The 20,925-nt window shown below is 45.6% G+C and overlaps 1 protein-coding gene across 1 annotated transcript in view; it reads right to left on the reverse strand.

Moving 5' to 3' along the window:
* Nucleotides 1-445: 445 nt before the first annotated feature.
* Nucleotides 446-20,925, reverse strand: part of LOC106748100 — a 136,495-nt gene continuing 116,015 nt past the window's right edge. Inside the window, exons 9-16 of the mRNA XM_014626315.1 lie at nt 20,724-20,884; nt 19,807-20,078; nt 17,277-17,517; nt 9,744-9,938; nt 8,536-8,598; nt 7,307-7,575; nt 4,412-4,629; nt 446-3,666 (exon numbers count right to left, since the gene is read on the reverse strand). Of these exons, the coding sequence (XP_014481801.1) occupies nt 3,391-3,666; nt 4,412-4,629; nt 7,307-7,575; nt 8,536-8,598; nt 9,744-9,938; nt 17,277-17,517; nt 19,807-20,078; nt 20,724-20,884 (1,695 nt within the window). The 3' untranslated portion in view covers nt 446-3,390. The remainder of the gene's footprint in view (nt 3,667-4,411; nt 4,630-7,306; nt 7,576-8,535; nt 8,599-9,743; nt 9,939-17,276; nt 17,518-19,806; nt 20,079-20,723; nt 20,885-20,925) is intronic.

The raw sequence follows: 20,925 nt of genomic DNA on the forward strand, positions 1-20,925 counted from the left end.
AATTGTAATTCTTTAAAAATTTGTGGTAGAATATTATAAGAATGATCCAGAAAGTTACATGCGCCAAGATTGGAATTCCTGCCAACTTTTTGAAGTATCGTATAGAATTACTTCATATCAACAGATGTATACTTTATAAATTTCTATTCATCGCGATGCTATCTGGGCTCTTTCTCTTTCTCTCTCCTTCTTTTACCATCGTTTCTTGCAAAGTTTCAGATCGTACAGGAAATGCCTCATTATTACCTTAGACGCAATTTGATGACGCAAACGTTCTTGTATTTACGAAGTTGGTAAGACCGTGTACTCGTTTGTTAAATTGAATCTCCTTACGTATCGTGTCTCGGCTCTCGTCGAACGAGTGTCGCGAGAGCGCAACATAAGGCGTGGAAAAAATGATCAGTGTTCATCGATAAATACCCTTTATTCAATCGGAGTAACATTTATACTTACTTAAAGCATGTTATTGAACTTATGTACCTGTAGAATTTCATTAACGGCAACAATCATAATCGCAATGATAATAGAAACGTAACGGCAATAGAGATGGAGATAAATTGAAAGCTATCAATAGCAATCATAATATAATAATAATAATAATAATCAAACTAATGCTGATAATAGAAATCATAATCATAATCATCGTATTATTAACAGTAATGATCACACACATGACTAGTAGATGACGACGATAATGATACGAATGATGATACCGCCGAGTATATCAATGATATTGCAACGGAACGCGGGAGGTGATGCGGGAAAGTCAAAATGTAGTCACACTGTCAATTGTTGGTTAATCTATTCATCCCACATTCGCTCGTTTATCCACCTTCTTCGTACTCGCCATAATCGCGCTAAAATAAAAGAATCGCCTGACGATAGTGACAGTAATAACCGTAATTATAATGATAATGATAGTGACAAGAATAATTATAACGTCGAGATTATTCGTAATTGTCGGTCGACTATCGCTATCTTTAGTTTATTATTTCTCTCACTACACGGTGGTTGGTTAAAGTATATTTACTTCTGCATGCTTTCCTCCCCGACACCTCGTCGGCCTCACAGGCGAACAATTAATTCCTCCGTAACTTCCGTTTCCCGATTTCTCTATGTACAACACATCTCGTACCCACATTTGGAGCCTAACTCAGCATAATCTTAACGTAATGCAGCCTTACGCCGGCAATCACTGATTATCACCGATCGACATGTCTGCTACTTTATCACCGGCACCGCGTGTCTCATTGCGATAACAGCTCGGAATAAGAATATTAAAAATATCTCACGCGTTATGTCACCACCGCGATAACGCGCCGTATATTTTGCCAGTGGTATCAATTACTGTAGATTAGAGTAATGAGTCGATAAAATCTCCGACGGCACCGTTTTCACGCGGACACGTACTCTCTTTTGTTACTCCTAGTCGTTCCGATTCGTGATCGACGGAACGTACGCTCGCAACGTCGTTGAAACGTCTCGATGTTTTCCTCGTTCCCTCGCATCCATGTCGATCGACGTGGGTGTGAAAGGTCAGCCAGCGCGAAAACGAAAGTTCCGGGCGTGAAACCCGTGAATAATAATAATAATAATAACACCCGTAATTCTAATTGCAGTTCCTACGAGAAGCGACGATTCCTACGACTCGCGCGCTCCGGACACTTTCGGTATTTACAGATTCTCGTAGCTTTCCCCTCGTTTCTCGATCCAGCAGCGAAACGAACGAGCGCAATAATAGTAATAATAATCATAATAAATAGCAACGTAAATTGTGTGATCAACGAAACAGTAACAACCGCGCCGATGCAAAATGTACACGTGGATCTCTCACGGTGCGGCAAGTAATTCGCGAATGTACAGGAGAGAATGCGACGCATCCTACAATTATTGCACGTACGAACGAGTATCCTCCGACCGAATCGGCCGTGTCGCGTGTCCCGAAGGGACACGCTCAACCTCGACGCCCTTTACCGCAGTCCTTGAATGATCGTCTGCGGATCACCCGCGATTCGCCTCGGACAGTTATAAATTCGAACATTGCATCATGTTTGCCATCGACATCTATCGATGAAGAAGAGTCCGTCCCTTCTTAATCCCGCGTACACGTCTTTCCTTTTCTACTCTTTCTCCCTCCCCCTCTCACCGCGTCTCTCTTTCTCCTCGCCCCACCGAAATCGCAGCTCATTATCGCCAGCGACTCTCACGCCTAATAATAATTGTATATCTCTGTGACTATATGTACAACCTATGGACACAACGCGTCGCACTTTTCTCTCGTAGACTCGTTAATATTATATAAATGCATTGGTATACTCGTGACTATACTTTATCGACAGTAGTAAGAGTAGTGGTAGCAATAATGTGACGATTGGATTAATCGCTAAAAACGATCCGGCTTTGGTTTGGTAACAGTTACAGTAAGTAGTAATAATAGTAGTAGTAGTAATAATCATAATAATAATAATAGTGACTAGCTGGTAAATGGTTAGCCGATAAACTTGCTTTATAAGTAGCCCTCGGTTCAGCAGAAGCGTCATTGGGTGGACACGCCGGCCCTCGTAAGTCTCGCGCGCGCCGATCGCTCGAAACCCGGTAATAACAGTTACACAGCGGCAAAGTGCAAGAATCCCGATATACAGCTAAGGTCAATCTTGTTCTTTTTTCATTTTTCCTCTTTACACGACTTAGAGCGTTAACCATCGACCCGTCGAATAATATATAAATGCATTCCTCTCCCGTTGTGTGTGTGTATATATGCGCGTGTGTGTATGCCTGTGTGTATTTACACTACGAGACGACGACGACGGCAGCGGCGGCGGCCGGCGTCGCGACCCGTCGATCGTGATACTCTTGAGACGTAGATTCATTCATTATGTACAAAAGATATATCGCTAATGAGCAACGTCGCTCCGCGCATAGTAGAATAACAGTCCGTCAAGCTTATAGCTCGGATGGATGCTCACGGAGCCGTCATCCGGTTTAGATGCCGTTACAGCGCTCACTGACAGGACAGCTTATGCGCGCCGGTGTCGGCGTGCCCGGCCGGCGAGCGGCTTTCACCGACGTCGTCGCGCGACTGCGGCACGTGAGTGCGTCCCGCGCGCACTCCGAAATCCACGCGTGTGACGTCGCGCGGCCGAGCCGCCGCGGCATCCCGGTGAATCACGCGTCACGAAGTCGGGTTTCTCCCAAGGTCGTAGGCCGATCCCGCGCGGAGCTCGGTGACGATCGACGCCGGCGGCGGTCTCGGTGCCGGGGCGTCTCTCTCATTCGTTCACTCGGTGCACTCGGTGAACGTGAGGTGAACTACGAACACGAGTCGCTTATGGGTCGCGCGAGCTCCGAGCGATGCTCTCAGTACCCAATCGTCGAGCCTTAAGGATGGTCTCAGATGGGTGTCGGCAGGACCGTGAAGTCCTGCAGAGCGGTCTTCACCGTCTCGTAGATCGGCCGGTTGCTTTCGTCGGTGCAGTAGCTGTCGGCGGTGCACAGAGTCTGCAGCTTCGTCAGGTAACTGTCGAAGTTCTCGTGGCCTATCTTCTCCTGCGGTCCGCCCGGGGCGTTCGGTATTCGCACGTGCTCTAGCAGGGAGATCATGTTGTCGCGCAGCGACTGGTAGTATTCGGTCAGATTGTTGTTACGCTGAGCTATCGTTGATGTTTCCTGCGGAAAGAGAGACACGATAATGCGCTACCCCGTTGCTCCGACCCGGGCCGTACATGCACACGACTGGTAAGAAACGGCTGAAGGTGCAAAATGAACACCGGCAGGGGATGAAGCTAAAAGCTTTTGGATATACGATCGATTAAGACGAATGGGTCAAGGAAGTGCAGGTGACCATTGACCCCGTACTTTTTAGCTGAACTTGCCGCACTTGAAGAAATGTACGCGAAGCGTACCGAAGCGCGAGGATCTCGTGCGTATGCTTTAATGTGTATGTCAATTTTTCGAACCAGCGCAGTCAGTTTAGCTAAAAAGAGCATTCCACATGTGTGAATGTGATGACACGATTCAAATTCGAGTGTCCGTAGATTTAAGCCAAACGTTTCGTCTCGGTACATCAAAGAATTCGGTTCCAAAATAGAATTTTCCGTGAATTCTTGTTTTTTTTTTCTTTCTCAACGTACAACAAACAAATCGATCAGCATTCGGTTATTTCAGCGCGATATCAACGTATGGTTAATATAGAAAAAAGTGCGGCATCCTGCGGAATGATTTCTCCGTGAAATAGGAAACGCCGACCAAGGGTAAACGATAGCGCGAGCAATTCGCTGACGCGAGTACCAAAATTCGATAACGGAACGGAGGAAAATCTGAATGTCTCAAGCATGATAAGACCCCGATCGCGTTCCGTGTTCCCTATTTACTCGACACAGGGTATACCGTTACCGATTGAGCAAACACTGACCTTTTCGCCGTGCTTGAGCTGATTCTCCATGGCTGTGATATCCGAGCGCAGGCGTAGGACCTGCGACTCGACCCGGGCGTTCTCTCTCTGGAGCTCGGTGATCTCAGCCTCCAGTGTGTAGAGATCCTCGCTCTGGGCACCGGCGGTCCCGCTACCGCTCGAGTTACCCTGACCCGTGCCCACCGCACCCCCGTGAGCCGGACCACCGGCTTCTACCCCTGAGGACAAGGACAGACACGGTCCAGTTTGGTAGACTGTCCGTCGTACGGCAGAAAGCGAATCGTGCCGCCCGGTTTCCAGTGTGTCGTTTCGTTATCACCGAGCGTCGCGCGTGCACATACAGATACACATACACCCGCACACATTGTGATTCGCGCGCCTCTGTCGTCTCGCGCAAGCGGCGACGACGACGGCGCGATTACACGCGAAGTTGAAATGAGCGCTCTTTATCGAACTTGCGAGGAAACTGCACTGGAAACCGGTACGATTCGAGGCCCCCGACCCTGGCGGAGGCTCGCACGAATTCTCTACCGTACTCAAACGGAAGCGTTCTCTTTTTTTTTTCCCGTGAAAGGCTTGTTCCGTGAAAAAGGTAACGCTCGCTATCGCTCGAGAGCAATCACGATCGGAAAGCGTCAGATCGAAAAGTCCGAGCGGGCTTGCGGGGTTCTCTTTTGACGCGATACATATGGATATACAATGTTAACGAGCATGTAAGTAATTACGCCAAGGATATAATCAGTTCAGGCAGCGACTTAGGCAGCGATGCGGCTTGTTTTGTTCGCGAGGAGAACAGACATCATCGCGCGCGCGCGCGCGCGTCAATAGGATTTGAAACGGAATGCTCCGAATCCCGGTGGCGCGGTCGCCGGCCACCCTGCGCTTCCCCTTCGCTTCGCTCGGCCCAAGTCACTGCAGTTGAGCTTGTCTCGAGATAATGGGACGGTAAATACGGTTTCTTCTGCGTACGGTTCGTGCCAAAGGTGACAAGGTCTCGGCATCTCGGCGGAAAAGCGAGAAACATTTTGATGCTCGTTCGATCAAGCGTGTGCTCCGATTCGGTAAGAGACGCACGAACCTGACAGGAGTGCCGTGGGAGGTGATATGATCGGGACGATGTCGGGGTGTCTTCGGGGATTTAGCGTGAGGTGCCATCATACCAGATAGAAGAAAAAAAAAACGAGAGAGAGACGATAGGCACCGAGTGCTGGCGTTGATGCGCGACATAACGATGGTCGCGCGTGGACATGAGCGAGAGAGGAAAGCTTGAAGACCGGTAATTTATCGTGCCGACGGAGACGGTTTTGCACGCGATTCGCACGAATCGTTGCCAACACTCGGACGTCGTCTCGTAAAGAATATATAAAAAAAAAAAAAAGATACTGGTGTGTGGATCTTGTATGTAACACCGAAAACACATAAGAAACAAGTGGCGAATACGTCAGTCCCTTACCTTCAAAAGTAATCGTGCTCCGCAAAGCTCAACAGGAAAGGAGCTGATCGTGATCCCAGAATAAATCAGAATATATTATTTTCCATTTCATTAAGGCATACGGCTGGTTTTCTGGTTTTACATTTCTGTCTTGTACATAACGAAGGAAGAGGTACCTGCGCGGGATCGAATCGAAAAGGAAGGAAAAGAAAGAAATGAAGAAACGATTACACAAAGTACAATGCTACATCGTATATGCGATTTTTTTTCTTTTTCTTTCTTTTTTCTTTTTTTTTTTCGTTATGTTTTGCGGGTGCTTCTTCTCTTTCGTGAGCTTATCCGTGGCGTCTTCTCACCGTTTCGCGTTCCAATCGATCGCGACGTTTTTTTTTATTTTTTTTTATTATTCGCAAATCTGGATCGACTCGTCGTCGCTGAGAGAACGAAAAAAAAAAGTCGAGAAACGAGAAAGTAATACTTAAAGAGAAGAAATCAAGAAAACGAATTCTGAGAGTCGGGAGAAAAACGGAAGGACGGGGAGGGGGAGGGGGGGTCACTCTCATTGGTATGACAGCACATCATTGCGTGAAGAGCAGAGTATGGCATAGCACGGGATCAAGTACAAGGTTAGATATGCACAAGTTTACAAAGAAAGGTACATAATTCCGTATGTTTTAGCAGCGCGCTCGTCCAGAGAGAACTCGCGAAATCATTGCGTGCGAAATCAACGGAGTGCGATCTTTTTCTCTTTTCCTTTTTCCCGCATCGGTTGTCAATTTTCTCGCGCGAACACACCGAAGCGAGCCCAGTAAGCAAGAAACATTAAATCAATCTTTTCAAACGTTGACTTTATGTGGATTTTATAAACATTTTGACGTAATATTTTATAAATATCTTTAAAATGTTACTTGATAACATAATATTCCTAAATATTAAAATCCAAATATAGAGATATCATTTTTAATGTTTGGATCAAATGTTGTTAACAATGACGTTATATACAACATTGGGAACCACATATTTGAAAAAGTTACATATTATAAGATGTCGTTGTGATAACGTTGCGTTAATGATTTCTTGCTTACTGGGAAGACACGCACGGACGTAGTCGTCGACGAAGCTCCTGAACGAGCGCGATGCGCAAACATAATGGAGAAGAACAGAGGGCGAACTTAAACTGTCTTATCTACTCTAGAACATATTTCCTCTCTCTCTCTCTCTCTCTCTATCTTTCTCTAGCGCGTGCTAATGAGACACAACGTGTCTCGGTAATATTCAATTTTGGCAGCTGCGCGCGAGAAGAACTCTCTCGCGGTCTCGCGCGGTCTCTCATTCAGTAAGATTCGATCTGATTCCTCGTAACGACTGGTCTCTCACGCACAGCGTGCTCTGACAGTTTTATTCTTCGATCGTTAAGTATCGACAGCCGCAGGAGGCGTCATCAGAGGCAACTCGATCCTCACCGGTGATTCCTTTGCCGTACATGCTCATATTATCCTCGAATTTCGGCTTCTTCACAGCGTGGCCGGCTATCGGGCAGCCCGACAGGGATCTGTGTGTCGAGAAAGAGCCGTTTATGTGGCCGATTCCGTCGCATCCGGGCGTGGGGCAATTGACACCCTCGAACTTCATGGCCGTCGCGGCCGCCACGGCCGCCTTGTGTTGCTCAACCGTACCGCCGGACTCCAGCACCCGCATCTTGTTCCTGTTCGCGATCGGGCAGCCAGACGCGCTGTAATGAGGAAATGAGGATGCGTGAAGATTACGGGCGGATAGACAAGCGTCGTAAACATTGTCAGATTCATCAAAGCATTATCGGGGATCTCCGTGTAATTATTGCCGCGTAACCACGGCGGTCGGGAATGCCGTATCATGCTATGCACATATCTCGGTTACGCGTAATTATCGTGCTCGGCCAATCGTGCCAGAGGCACTCGCGACGTTTAATCTTGTGATCTAGCAGTTAACATGGCAAAAATGTGATGTTAGAACAGAAAACATACAAATGAACGAGACTAATCGGTAAACATTGTCGGGTTTATTCATTAGAGCGTTATCAAGGATTCCCGCGCAATTATTGCCGTGTAAGCGCGCGATAATTCCCGTTGTTGAACGTTAGTTAACTGAATTTTCCGTTGCCTGGAGACCCAACGAAAATTCGGTTGTAGAAACGAAAAGATTCCTGTAGGAGATTTCTATTCAGTCGATTGGCCGTAGTTATACAAGATCCAACCCACGTGAAGTACGTTTTAAGAAAAATAAAGATGCAAATTGGATACACGATTTGAAAAGTATAAACAACACTGAGGTTCTTCACAATCGTTCAAAAAGTCAAGCACGGTCCATTTTCTTTCACCGAAGTTCCGAAACGTGTAGTTAGGCTTGCTCGTTTTGATTGAACTGGAATTTCTTTCCCTTCCTTTTCCAGATTACATACTTGTTTCGCTCTCTCGTTGCACTCTAGTGCAAAAAGAGCAATCTAGTTCGGTTAAAACGAACAAACCTATTACATCAGATATCGGCCAATCGTGTCGGAGACACTCGCGACGTTTAATCTCGCGATCAAGGTGGGAGGAAGGTGGGTTAGACCGAAAATATTGAAATGAGTGAGATTAATCGGTCGCCGGAAAGAGGAGTGCGCGATTATCCCGGAGAGAGGTCCGAGCTGCGTGAAGATCCTTACGAGCCTTACCTGCGGTGCGACAGGAATTTGCCGGTGGCATGGCCGGACCCGTCGCAACCCGGGATTGGACATCTGTAGTCCAAAATGCCAACACCACCGTCACCAACACCACATAATCCATCCGCACAGAGCGAGCGTGAAACGAGCGGAAACCGCCAGTTATTAGTCAGCGTCTTCGCCTTTGCGCGGGATATAATTCGGGCTGGGAGTTAGGATGCGGTTACGAGGGAACGGGATTTCCCCTTTCGGTCTCCCGCGCGACAGCCTCCCGGTACGTGCAATGCGGTCGAGAAGATACCTGCGTTAGCTGTGCTACGTGCAACGTGCGAACGCGACGAAAACGCAAATTGAGATCGCGATTATTGCGGCGCCCGCAAATTGCAGAGCTTGCGAGATATAATCGCGCCCTGAAACCAGAGCCTACCGAGCGTCCACGATAACCCTCGCTCTCTTTTCGTATATACCGTCGCGCCGCGTCTTCATTTATGTATTTATCATTTATCATTTTTACATTTTCCGATCTCATCATGCTTCTGAAATATAGTTTGGATATATTGTGACAAATATCGGAGTTGTCAGGGTACAGAAAGCAGAAGTGTCGCACGAACTGAATGGTTTCTTAATCATCGGAAACTCTGATTTTGCCGAACGGAATAAATATCTAAGCGACTAAGACCGATCGTGTCCTCAATGTCACGTACCTTCGTATGTGCATTTTCTTAAGGGATTATACTGATCTAGAATTTTGAAATTTTCCATTTATTTTTTGCATCTTCTTCAAATTTGCAATATTGAGAATATATTTATAGTGTGTTAGATAAAAATTGAAAAAAAGTGGCGGAATTATGAGACCGAGAAGAAAAAGAAGTTCGCAACCGTAAATTAGAACCCCTTAAGGCGTTACGCAAATATTACACGAAAGAAATATAGTTTAAACAACGTGAAATTTTTTTTTGTACTATTGTCGCTTCTTATGTTTATTTTGCAAATGCGATCCTTTTGATCCTGTTTTGGATCTTCTAGATTTGAAAGTAGTCGTTCAATACAAAATGCAACCAATATAATGTACGCTAAACTTTTTTTGTTGTTAAACAGGCCAATTTCTTCGTGAGCGAAAAAAAAACGAGGAACGCGACTGATCTTCGTGTTGATCCGCCGGAGAGGAAGTGCGATGCGGAGTAAAGAGCGTGTAATTGAAAGCGTATACGTCGACTGACCTCAAGGGCTCCGAATCTTGGCCATCTCGGGGTTTACTCTTCGGCTTGTTGGCTCGCGGACAACCGGACAAACTCCTGTGCGACGAGTAATTTCCCGTGACGTGTCCGGAACCGTCGCAGCCCGGCGTGGGACATTTGAGCTCCTGGGAATGCGCCTGGATCTGCGAGCGGTCCGCTCGCGGACATCCGGAGAGGCTGCAAAGGAAAGAAGACTCTCTTCTATTTCGACGCGTTGCGAAAACACCATGAAGACCGCACGCTGCGTGTGCATCGCCGATCCCGCGCGGAAATTACTCGATTATTCGCCGCGCAGTTAAGAAACGCGCCGCGTTACAACCCGGCGAAGTTTCGCAACGCGCTAATCCTCATGGCTTCGGTCACGAACGCACACCTCAGAAACGTCCAACCATCGTTTCAGCAACACATCGCATGCAATTTACGCGACGTTGCCACGATGTCGTAAGTACTCACATGACCTAATAAGCTGCTCGTCTCGAAGGGGAGACGATCAACGTCTCGATTAAACATCAGACCTCGAGGACGAGCACCGGACATCTCGTTCTCGGCGAAATAATCATCTACGAGTCGCACGACGACGTGCGGTGCGGCACGACGCACCACCAGAGTCATTACGTATTGCTATGTGAATTCATTCGTTAATCGCCGCTGTATAAATATCCGCACGATTATAATCGTCGAAGCGGCAAGAGGCGTACGGACCCCGGCGCACTGCCATTACGAGTACGATTTAGCTTTCTTGGACGACTTGCCTTGCGTCCAGTTCGACCGAAGACATTCAGGGGAAGGGAGACTTAAGACTCGCGTGTCTTGTTCGAGTATGTCGCACGCCAACGATCGCTTCGAGTCTCACGCCCCGGAGACACTCTCGAATATCCGGATGTATGTATGTATATTATCTTCTTTTCTTTATTTTGCGATCGATGCGGCCGGATCGTGTTGGTAGCATGCAAATGGCAACGCCGTGTTCCAGTTGGATCACTCATGAGGTGTCGCTCGTAAAGATCAATCGCACCTATCGGGCTCGCGTTGATCGCAATGACCGGATTCTTACCCTAAGAAACACATCGAAAGGGAGAGCAGGGAGCACACTCACACCTGACCCCAATGAAACTCGCCAATTGCCAATTGACTTTCGCACGAGGCCTTCGTACTTCCTCACGAAGCGAGATTCCGCGGTGGGTGGATCTCTGATCGCTACTTGTTCTGCTATGACATGGTCATCGACAACAGTTCGCTACGAAGCTGCCCACTCGAGGCTGGCGAAAGCGGCTTTTATTTAAACGGACGGGTAGTCGTCGGTGATCGATCACTACGTATATGCGTACGAAAGCGAACGAGTCTCGCGTTCGGAAGCGGGTGAACCTTCTGCAATGCCGATTCCTTTCGCAACGCCGAGCGTCTTGATTTTGCCATTTCCCTTTTTCCTTTCGTAGGGGTCGGGTAAAAACAGCGAGGAAACGAAAGTAAGAAGGGAGGAAAGAAAGAGTTTCATTCAGTTACGAGGCTCATCTACACATCTTTGGTATATATCGCATAAATGTAACGTGGATAGGCACGTACGTGGGGCTAAACCAGGAAGTGTGAGAGAGAGAGAGAGAGAGAAACAGATAGATAATATGTAACGAAAGGAAGGCAGAAAAAAAAGAAAAGAAAAATCAAGACTATATATCGCATATACTTATGCAAGATAGCTATAGTACCATTGGATATTCACATGTATGTTATATATAGATATATGTGGCAACATAATATCGAACAGGTTACAACTCAACCGCTCAACTAGGAAAGAGAAAAAGAGAAAGAAAGAGAGAGAGAGAGAGGGAAAGATAGATAGAGAGAGGGATTTCTAGACGTATGTTTCGTATCGCAACACACTTAAGAAGCAACTACGCCACGGACCACCAATATGCATCGATGCAAGAGAAACCATCCATGTAAATGTAAACTCGCAAATTTACTTGATATCGCCTTGCGTGTACGTGTGTATAATAATTTCAGGACATATCGTCATTCTTCCGCGCTCTCGGACGTGATAAATGACTACTGGAAGCTTTGTCGGGGAAGACCAAAAAGAGGGCTAGCATAAATTTAGGAATGTGTGCGTGTATGTGTGTATGTGTGTGTATGAGTGTAGAGATATGCGAATAAAGGATTTTTGATGTTGAATCAAATCTCATCTTTTATTTTCAAATTCGAATCGAATCGACGAAATTTCACCCGAATCGAATCGATGAAATATAATTGTTAATTAACATAACCATTGAATTCAACATGAAGGGAGACTCCGGTATGAAAGGGATAACATCGATCTTGTAATATCAACTCATTTTAAATCACTTAAAGTAAGATATATATATATATATATATATATATTTAAGCATTTAGAATAAAATTGATACTGATGAAATATATTTTACTTAGAGTAGCAGTAATCGAAACAGTCAGATATGAAGTCATAAATTAAATACTAAAATATTTTGAAAACCATTGACATTATCTGCCATTTACGATCAATGTAGAAACTGAATGATTTTAGAAATGCGTTTTCATACAAATATATAATATATTATGCATCGTAAATATATCTACAACACTCACATTAAAATAATTTTAAATTGTAAAATTAATATTGCGATAGAAGTTAAATTTGATATTTATATCAAATGATTAAATATTATCAATAATGTCAGCGCTTTTCAATCAACCAAAAATCCATTTCATGTCATAAAAATTGATTTAAAGACGTAAATTTTAATAATATCTCTTGTCTTAAGTTACTGCTTTTAATATTTTTAAAAAGGATCTTAACGTACAGTGAATTTCTTAAATCATATCAATTCCTGCAAGGCTTTAACGTCTTTAATAGTACTTCGTCAATGCTAATGTGCGTGATTTGTATTCGAATCTTCTTCGAAATTTTGGAATTATTCGGATTCGAATCATAGGGATTCCAATTTAAACTGAATCAGATAAGATTCGATTCGATTTGAATTCGATTAGTTCGCATATCTCTATATGTGTATTTGTATGTCACATGTGTGGCGAGTGGACATGTGATGTATGCGTGTATGTATGTATGTAGCGTGCGTGCGTGCGTGCTGCATCGCCATATCGATATATACATAATCGAGCGTTCACGTTAAAGTCTTGGTGTAAATGTCGAGATGCTGCCTTGCCTTCTGTGGGTAGCGTAGTTCCCTGAGACATGACCCATGCCATCACAGGACGACGTGGGGCACTGTATCAGCTCCTTGCCGTCGCGACCACGAGGGGCGGGCCGAGGCGCAAAATTCAACGAGTATCTCCTCACACTCATACTGCACCGAACAACATTATAACCGTGAAATCGGGAATCCCCGGTTATTACTGAATCGTCGACAATCTCTCTCTAACTCGGCTGATACGCTAGATCCGATGCTGCTCGAGCGCGACACGCGAGCGCGAATCCGCGATGATCCGCCGATCTTGTATCTCCGTCCGATTAAAGGGCTACACACCCGAACTTGGAAAACGTCCAATGTTCGAATTTTTCTGCTGATCACATTATTGACGTTATGAAGATGTCCTTTTGAAAGATGATTCTTCATATTTTTATTTGCATATTGTATGAAGTCCATTACAAAAAGTTGATACTTAACGCTGTTATTATTGCTTCCGTGAAACTCATCGTCGCTAATCGGTCAAAGTATCTCGGGAACTATTGGTCGATTTAGCTGTACTTTTGATATATGTAATAGATATTCTTAGTAAGATTATCTAATCTTGTGGTTTTTAAATCGATTTTTTAAATATTAACTTTTTATAAAGTTATTAAATTAGTAAATTTACGTCTTTAAATCAATTTTTATGACATGAAATGGATTTTTGGATAGTTGAAAAGCGCTGACATTATTGATAATATTTAATCATTTGATATAAATATCAAATTTAACTTCTATCGCAATATTAATTTAACATTCAAAGTTCGACCTTTTTGCCAAAAATTTCTTCTCTTTTCCTTTATAAAAAAAATTTAACACAGAGACTAGCTTCACGGAAGCAGCGATAACAGCGTTACATGTCAATTTTTTGCAATAGGTTTAATGTAATATATAAATAAAAATATATGAAGAATCGTCCCTAAAAAGAACGTCCTAAAAGTCAATAAATATAGTCGGTCGAAAAATTCAAACACTGAATTTTTCTTCGAGGCGCTCGACTGTAGCCCCTTAATCGCATCTACCTTCTTTCAACAGATTCAGCCGGTGGCGGCGACTCGAAATGACACAGCTTGCCGAGCTGCCGAGCACTCGAGCAAATCGTTTGACGCAACCTCGACATATCCGAGCGCGACCGACCACCATCAGTCATTTTCTCAAACGTGGACACGTACAGGCGCGCGCGTACGGCATATAATAGTTAAAGAGCGGCGCAAAGTTATATTGCGTTCCGTAACTTCCCTCTCGGGGCGCGAGTGGAAGGGGCGGTGCACGACGTGATAGTGTGATATGAAAAAAATGTCGAAACGCGGGATAAAGAGCGCGATGGGGGCGAAGGAGGAGGAGGACGTGGGAGCGGAGAAGCAGGCCGAAGGAACGCGCGCGTCGACTGGAGGGGTAAGCGCTTCGTCTCTTGCAATCCGGTCTCATCGTAGTCTCGTAGATGGGCGAGCCGACGTCGACTATGAGAAAGCCTCGGAAACCTCGATGGCCCTTGAGTGGCCGCGATATTGCCGGCCAACCGAGAGAGCCGGCGGACGCAGACTTGAGTGCAATTCACCGCTACGCCGACGGACTACGTATCTACCGTCGCGCGTTTTTGCAGCCTTCGTTCGCCTCCGTCGCCCTCGTCTTGGGCGAGGATAGTAGCGACGAGCTGCGCGAGTGCGTTGCGGTCGACCCTTTAACCCTTCCGAACCCGCTGGGTCATATGTGTGGATGTCCCGCACAGAAGTTGAAAACTTTACTCTTTGTCAGCATTGTTTAAATTACTAATTAAAAATTACTTCTACATGTAAGAACATATACATATTTAACATTTCTCGGAAAACAAGAGAGATCAAAAGAGTTAGAGGCTCGGTGTCCTCTAGCCGGTGTAAAGCAACAGTGCGTGTGTGTGTGTGCCATGATCCGTTCTTTGAAAATTTAATTAACTTTTCATCGGATATTTTAATATACTTTACGGGATGATTTATGTGTGTATGAAGTATTTATGTATGACATCGCTTTGTAGACTTTTACGGGGCTTCAAATACTATGTCACACGGTGTCCAACGCGCACGAAGAGAGAGAGAAAGAGAGAGAGAGAGAGAGAGAGAGAGAGAGAGGACGCGCAGAAATATATGTAAATAGTAATTACGATAAAATCTTTCAGCAAAAATCGCTTCCGCACTAAAATTCAAAGCCCAGCAGATGCTCGGAGATCTGTGAGAATTTTTTCGCCTTTAAATGAGTTTTAAATAATTATTAAACGGGATATGAAATTTAAAAAAATTTACCTCGGCAAAATAAAGATCCGCCTCTCTCACGATCTGCCTCATGCGATTGTTACCGCCGTACATTCAAACGGTTGACCCGAATCGGAACGTACCAATAAGCGTTTTCGAGAGAGAGAGAGAGAGAGAAAGAGAGAGAGGGCCGATAATATAGTTAGGACGCGAAGGGTAGTAGTTATATTGCCCGCCACCATTAATAAAGTTGAAGTTCGGACATAGATTGGTTTTACCGAGGTTTCGGCCGGTCGTACGTGTTCCACGTTATAGCGTTTCAATAAAGATACAACCCACGATTGGAGAACGGACATGGGAAGATTAATTTTGCGGCACGACCGAGCGTACCTTTTATTTCGGAAGCCCACCGAACGGAACAGAAGACGAAACCAATATAACCGTTGAGAATAACCGTTACGAATATTTAATATTTAATGTAATATTTGTTATTTGTTATTAACCTTTAGTGTGAATGTGGATCTGAAGCATACTTAAGGTAGTTGCAGCGCTAAGTGCCGTATTTGCAGTGGCGTATCAAGAAGGCTATTCATCAATTTAGCATTTATCAAGAAAAATTACATTCCTATGCATTTATTTTATTATCTAAATATGAATTTTAAACAAAGTTGAGATAGATATATATGTACATAATATTACTGATATGAAAATATTATTATTTTTCATTTTTCTTACTAGTGCCATTTTTATGCATCAGTTGATCTAATAGAGATGTACAGATCAAAATATGATCTTGAGGAATACTTATAAAACATATTATTTTCAGTTCCCAAATGGAACAAAAAGTCAAGATGACCTTAACATGATATCATTTTGATGTTTTCGACGAATTCTTGAAAAACACATTTTATGCTACTACTATCTTAACTATACGATCGCGTTCTCGAACTTCCGGCTATGGATACACATACGGACTCGCGCTTTCGTAAGTGCCGCTCGTAGGATTCGCGAAAGGCGACGCGTCGAATTTTGGACCGCCGCGGTGAGGCTACAAGAGGGTCGAGAAAGCAGCTTTGCCTCGAGCTAGGTAGCCGAGGAGGTGTGTTCCGGGTTCTAACCCACGGCGGGGGGTGACGCCAGGTCTCGACCCATAATCCAGTGCGGTGGCAACTGATTATACCCCACCTCCCATTTTAATCTTATCCTACCTCTCTCCTCCACAGCCCTTCCCCGTACCGTTCAACCCTCTCGCCCCGCACGCGCGCGGGCGAGCGAGCGCGCCCTCCACTCGAGCCTCATCCTCTTCTTATACGCCCAACCACGCGCCTTCTCCATACCGCCGGAGCTTCACGTCAATTAGAATAAGGTTGGCACTTTCGGTACGAAGAGTAATTACTTTAATTAACAAAATGGAGGTGGGTATGCGCGAGTTGCCCCCTCCTCCACCCGCCTCCCTCCGCCGATGTTAGCCGTCGCTACCGCCGCCACCAGCATTGCCGCCGCCACCGCCGCCGCCGCTGCCTCCACGTCTTTTCGAGCTTTGGCCACGAATCTATCGCGTGAAGGATTCGTGCGATCCTTTCCGCAAGGCAAGTAAGTACCAAGGCGAGAGCTCGCGATGATGCTCGCCTGCACGACGTGTGGACGTATTCTCTAACAATGTTAACTGACGCGAACAACGGACAACGATATCCGCATTCCTATCGCATTTTTCAGCGCTGGAGAGTGGCTGTCTGCTTTTGCGTCTCATCGAGATGACATTGTCGAATGCGTGTGCGAACGCAAGTTCGCAAACACGGAGAGCCGCGTCCAGTGCCAAAAATGTGCGGTGAAAATATTCCGCGACGGGATTCGCGACAGTATTTTGACCGAAGCTTCATCGAGAGATCGAAATGTCCTTCGAGTGGAAGTTTCACTCCGACCGTTTAATTCCGAGTAATAATTTCGACCTTCGACCGATGAGCATAGAATCGTCTTTATAAAGTATTCGCAGATGGAAGTTCGCAATGAACCACAAGTGTCGCCTACAATTATAATCGCGATACTCCATCACGAAAAAAAAAAGATAGTAACGGAATGCGTCCTACCTGTCGTCCTTGCCGGACGGTTTATCGAGGGGTCCAACCGTGTGTTGCGGGGGTGGCATGCTGTAGCACGGTGCCGGGGTGTAACCCGCTGGAATCTGATAACCGGAAGTCACCGGGCCACCCGGGTAAGTTCCACCACAGTTGTAACCTGCAGTGGGGTAAGCGGTGTACGTGTTTCCGGGATACTCGGGTTGAACGCCGGTCATCCCGTATCCTGGATGAGGACTCATTGGTCCGTAATCTGGCGCAAGAAAAATTAAGCAAATAAAGCAACGGTCGTATATCAGTAATATTTTTCAATAAAACGATTTATCTTGTACAAAATCCCTGGGCTCAATACTGGAACTACTGATCATAATACTTTCTCATTAAAATTCTAAATGCGGTTTAAGGGAAATTACAAATAGAAGTTAAAAATAGGACATTAACTTTAAGAAATATGTATAAAAAGTGTAATTTTCAGTTGCGAATACTTTAGCTCCCGAATGATCAATCTACTTGTAATTGCGCCAATAATTAGGTCATATTTAAATCTATATATAATGCAAGTTTCTACAAATTCTTAAAAAAAAACATTTAATTTTTTTATACCACAACTACTTTAGTACGATTTAATTCGTCAAGAGTTTTTAACCAATTGAATCCAAAAAATGAATCCAATAAATGACGAGAGAATTATCGATACCGCGATATCGGTCGGCGAGCGTCATGAAAAACCAAGAATATTAACTTCAATTAGACCGTACGGAGCAGAGAAAAGGCACGATTTCTGGGACACCCTGCGCAAATACGCGCACACGCGTGTCATGTAATCGCGCACCGCCGAACGGCAGACGCGGAAATAGCGCGAACATAGCCGCGGCACAGGAGCAGCCCGCTGCTTGATTAACTGTTGTAAAATCTACACGTTTATTTACTGGCAAGAATTCATTTTGTCGAGAGAGCACGCAGTGCAAATAGCCGACGGATGGAAGGCCGACTGTGCGCTCGCGCGCTCGACGTCGCGTGAACACAGCGGGCCTGTGTGTGTCGAGGCCGGGGAACACGGCGCTGTGTGTGCTCGAATGTTTCAATTTCAATAACTACTCCCCAGCGTCAGAGTCCGCACAATATCGGCCGCGCCGGACTTTTGCCGGCGCTACGTGTACGCGAAATATTGATAATTAACAATGGCCGTGTACCGTCACAGGGGGTGGTTCGACGGGAAGGGTGCGCACGGTGCACATTCAGGCCGAAGGATAGAGGAAAAGAGAGAAAGAGAGAGAGAGAGAGGGAATGACGGGCGAGGGAGGGAGAGTGCGAGAAACGGAGAAAACGGGGGACGATCGGAGGGAGAAAGAGAGAGAACGAACGCGCGGGGGCGGAGGGATGGGAGGGAGAGATGGGCCGCGGGTTTGGAATGCCAAGGTACAGAGAGACCGAGGAAAATGAGAGTTCGGCCATAGGTGCCTATTATAGCAGTCCATGTACTGTTCTGGTGAATTTTTATTCGACGGTTGTAACCGCGTATCGTCCCCTACACCCACCTACGTCCCTCGCCACCCTTGCCGACCCCCGGGGGCGTCGGGCTCTTTGTTCTCCTCCGAATCCCTCGTCCGCGCGCCCCGTCGCCCCCGCTATCGCCTGACGTTACACGACGCCCGTGTAAGGACACATTAACGCTCCGCGTGTGTCTCCCCCGCCGCGTGTACCGAGTAAAATTTATAGCGTTAAGGACACGCCGTCGTGCCCTCCTCCGCGCGCGCGCACGCCCGTTTGTTTTTTCACCCCGTCCCATCTTCGCCCGGCATTATCGCGCCCCGAAATGACCGCTCCGCCGCCTTTCTCGCCGTGTTCTCGCGGCGAATTCGCCAATTATGCCGCGTGTACGCCGCGAGATAAGCGGCGCGTGGAAACGCGACAGTTCCGAGACCAAGAAACGCCGTCATTTTTGCCAACGTTTCAACAGGACGCGAAAATGTTCGTATATTCGCGCGATATTCCGGCGCGAAAGGAAGCCTCCGCGACATGAATATCTCACCGCGACGTTGATTTGACCGTCAGTCATTTCGGCGAGCGTGCGACTTGCGTTCCGCAAAAATCTTTCGCAACTTGACTTGAATTTTCTAACAGGGCTGGAAATTATATTCGAATCTTCGAATTGCTAAATCTCCGACACGTTATGTTCCAATAATGAAATTTTGAACATGTGTGAAAATTCGGACATTCGGATACTCGAATATTCGAATTCTTACCGTCGGAAAGGACGTCTTAATGTTGCCTGAGTTAAACTGATACTTTCTAATTGCACAGCATTTTTTTGCACTCTCCGAAATTAGTTTTATTAGCAGCTTCGACATTTCGAATCTTCGAATAGAGTTTGAAAGCTTCGAATATATCGAATAGTACCACCCCCTATTTTCTGATGTTTCTTTAATGTTTCTAATGTTGAATTTTCCAATTTCCCGACGAACAACGTCAAACGTGAGCGCGAAGGAGAGCCGCACGGGGCGCGGATCGCGCAGTTATCCGATAAACGATGATAACTCACTAGTAGGCTCTCGGTAGGCGTCCATGTAGTGGGAACCCCCGCTGTCGGGCGTGCTCTCGCGACTGTACGCCGTCACGTGCACCCCGGGCGGCGGAAACCCGGGAACAGGCCTGATCCCCGGACCTCCGCTGAAATTGACTGGCTCGTTCGCCGTTGAGAAATCAACGGGCTCGGTCTGCTCCTCGATCGGCCGCGGCGCTGGGAAACCCGGACCCACCGGAACCGCCACGGCTTCACCGTGACCGGTGGAGTACTGCGGACTGGGCGCACCACTGCAATAGATGCAATATGTATCTGTCTGGAAACTGTAATTTAATTTCAGCTGAGATCTTCCAAGTGTCTGATATCATTCCGAGGCGCCCTAGAGACTTCATCAGGTTAGAATCTATTCGAGTCTAATAAAACCTGACAGAAAAAAGCGTTATATTCAAATAAATAATTATTTCAATATTCCTTAGCAAATTTTTGCTTGGAACATATATATATATATATATATATATTTATTGATTTGATCCAAGTAAAAATTTGTTAAGGAATATTAGAATAATTATTTAGTTGAATCTAGCAATTTTTTCTGCGTGTTAATTTCTGATTTAATTTCCGACGTTCGAATTTCGAAAGATGAATCTTTACAAAACTTTACCAATGACCGGTGTTATAATATTATTACGTTCTTTTAGTTTACATGTATAAGACATAATCAATAACATGAAAAATATATCGGATAAGAAACAATGAAACGAGCTAACAAACAGCGTGAATCATAGATTATTTACCACCTTTCTCGTCGCATTAAAACTTTAGTTTTTTCGAGATAGTCACTGGAAATCATCATGTTAAACATCACACGTCTTGAAAGTCGCACTTAGAAATCATAGTCGAGTTTGACTCCGATCGATACGAGAGGTATCACGTACCTGTGAAGTCTGTTGACGCTGAGGTCCAGAGTCTGGCCCTGAGGACTAGGGACTTGAGGGCTGGCCGTCAAGTGGGGACTCGCTGCTGCCTGAGGACTGCTTCCCACCGTTTGTCCTCCCCCATACTGCGGACTGAGACTGTTCGAGCCGTAGGGTGGCGCCTGCGAACCACGTCGTCGTCGTCGATAAAAATCCGAAACTT

The sequence above is a fragment of the Dinoponera quadriceps genome, unplaced genomic scaffold (assembly GCF_001313825.1).
Source record: "Dinoponera quadriceps isolate SergipeBrazil2010 unplaced genomic scaffold, ASM131382v1 scaffold163, whole genome shotgun sequence".
Classification (NCBI taxonomy): Eukaryota; Metazoa; Arthropoda; class Insecta; order Hymenoptera; family Formicidae; genus Dinoponera; species Dinoponera quadriceps.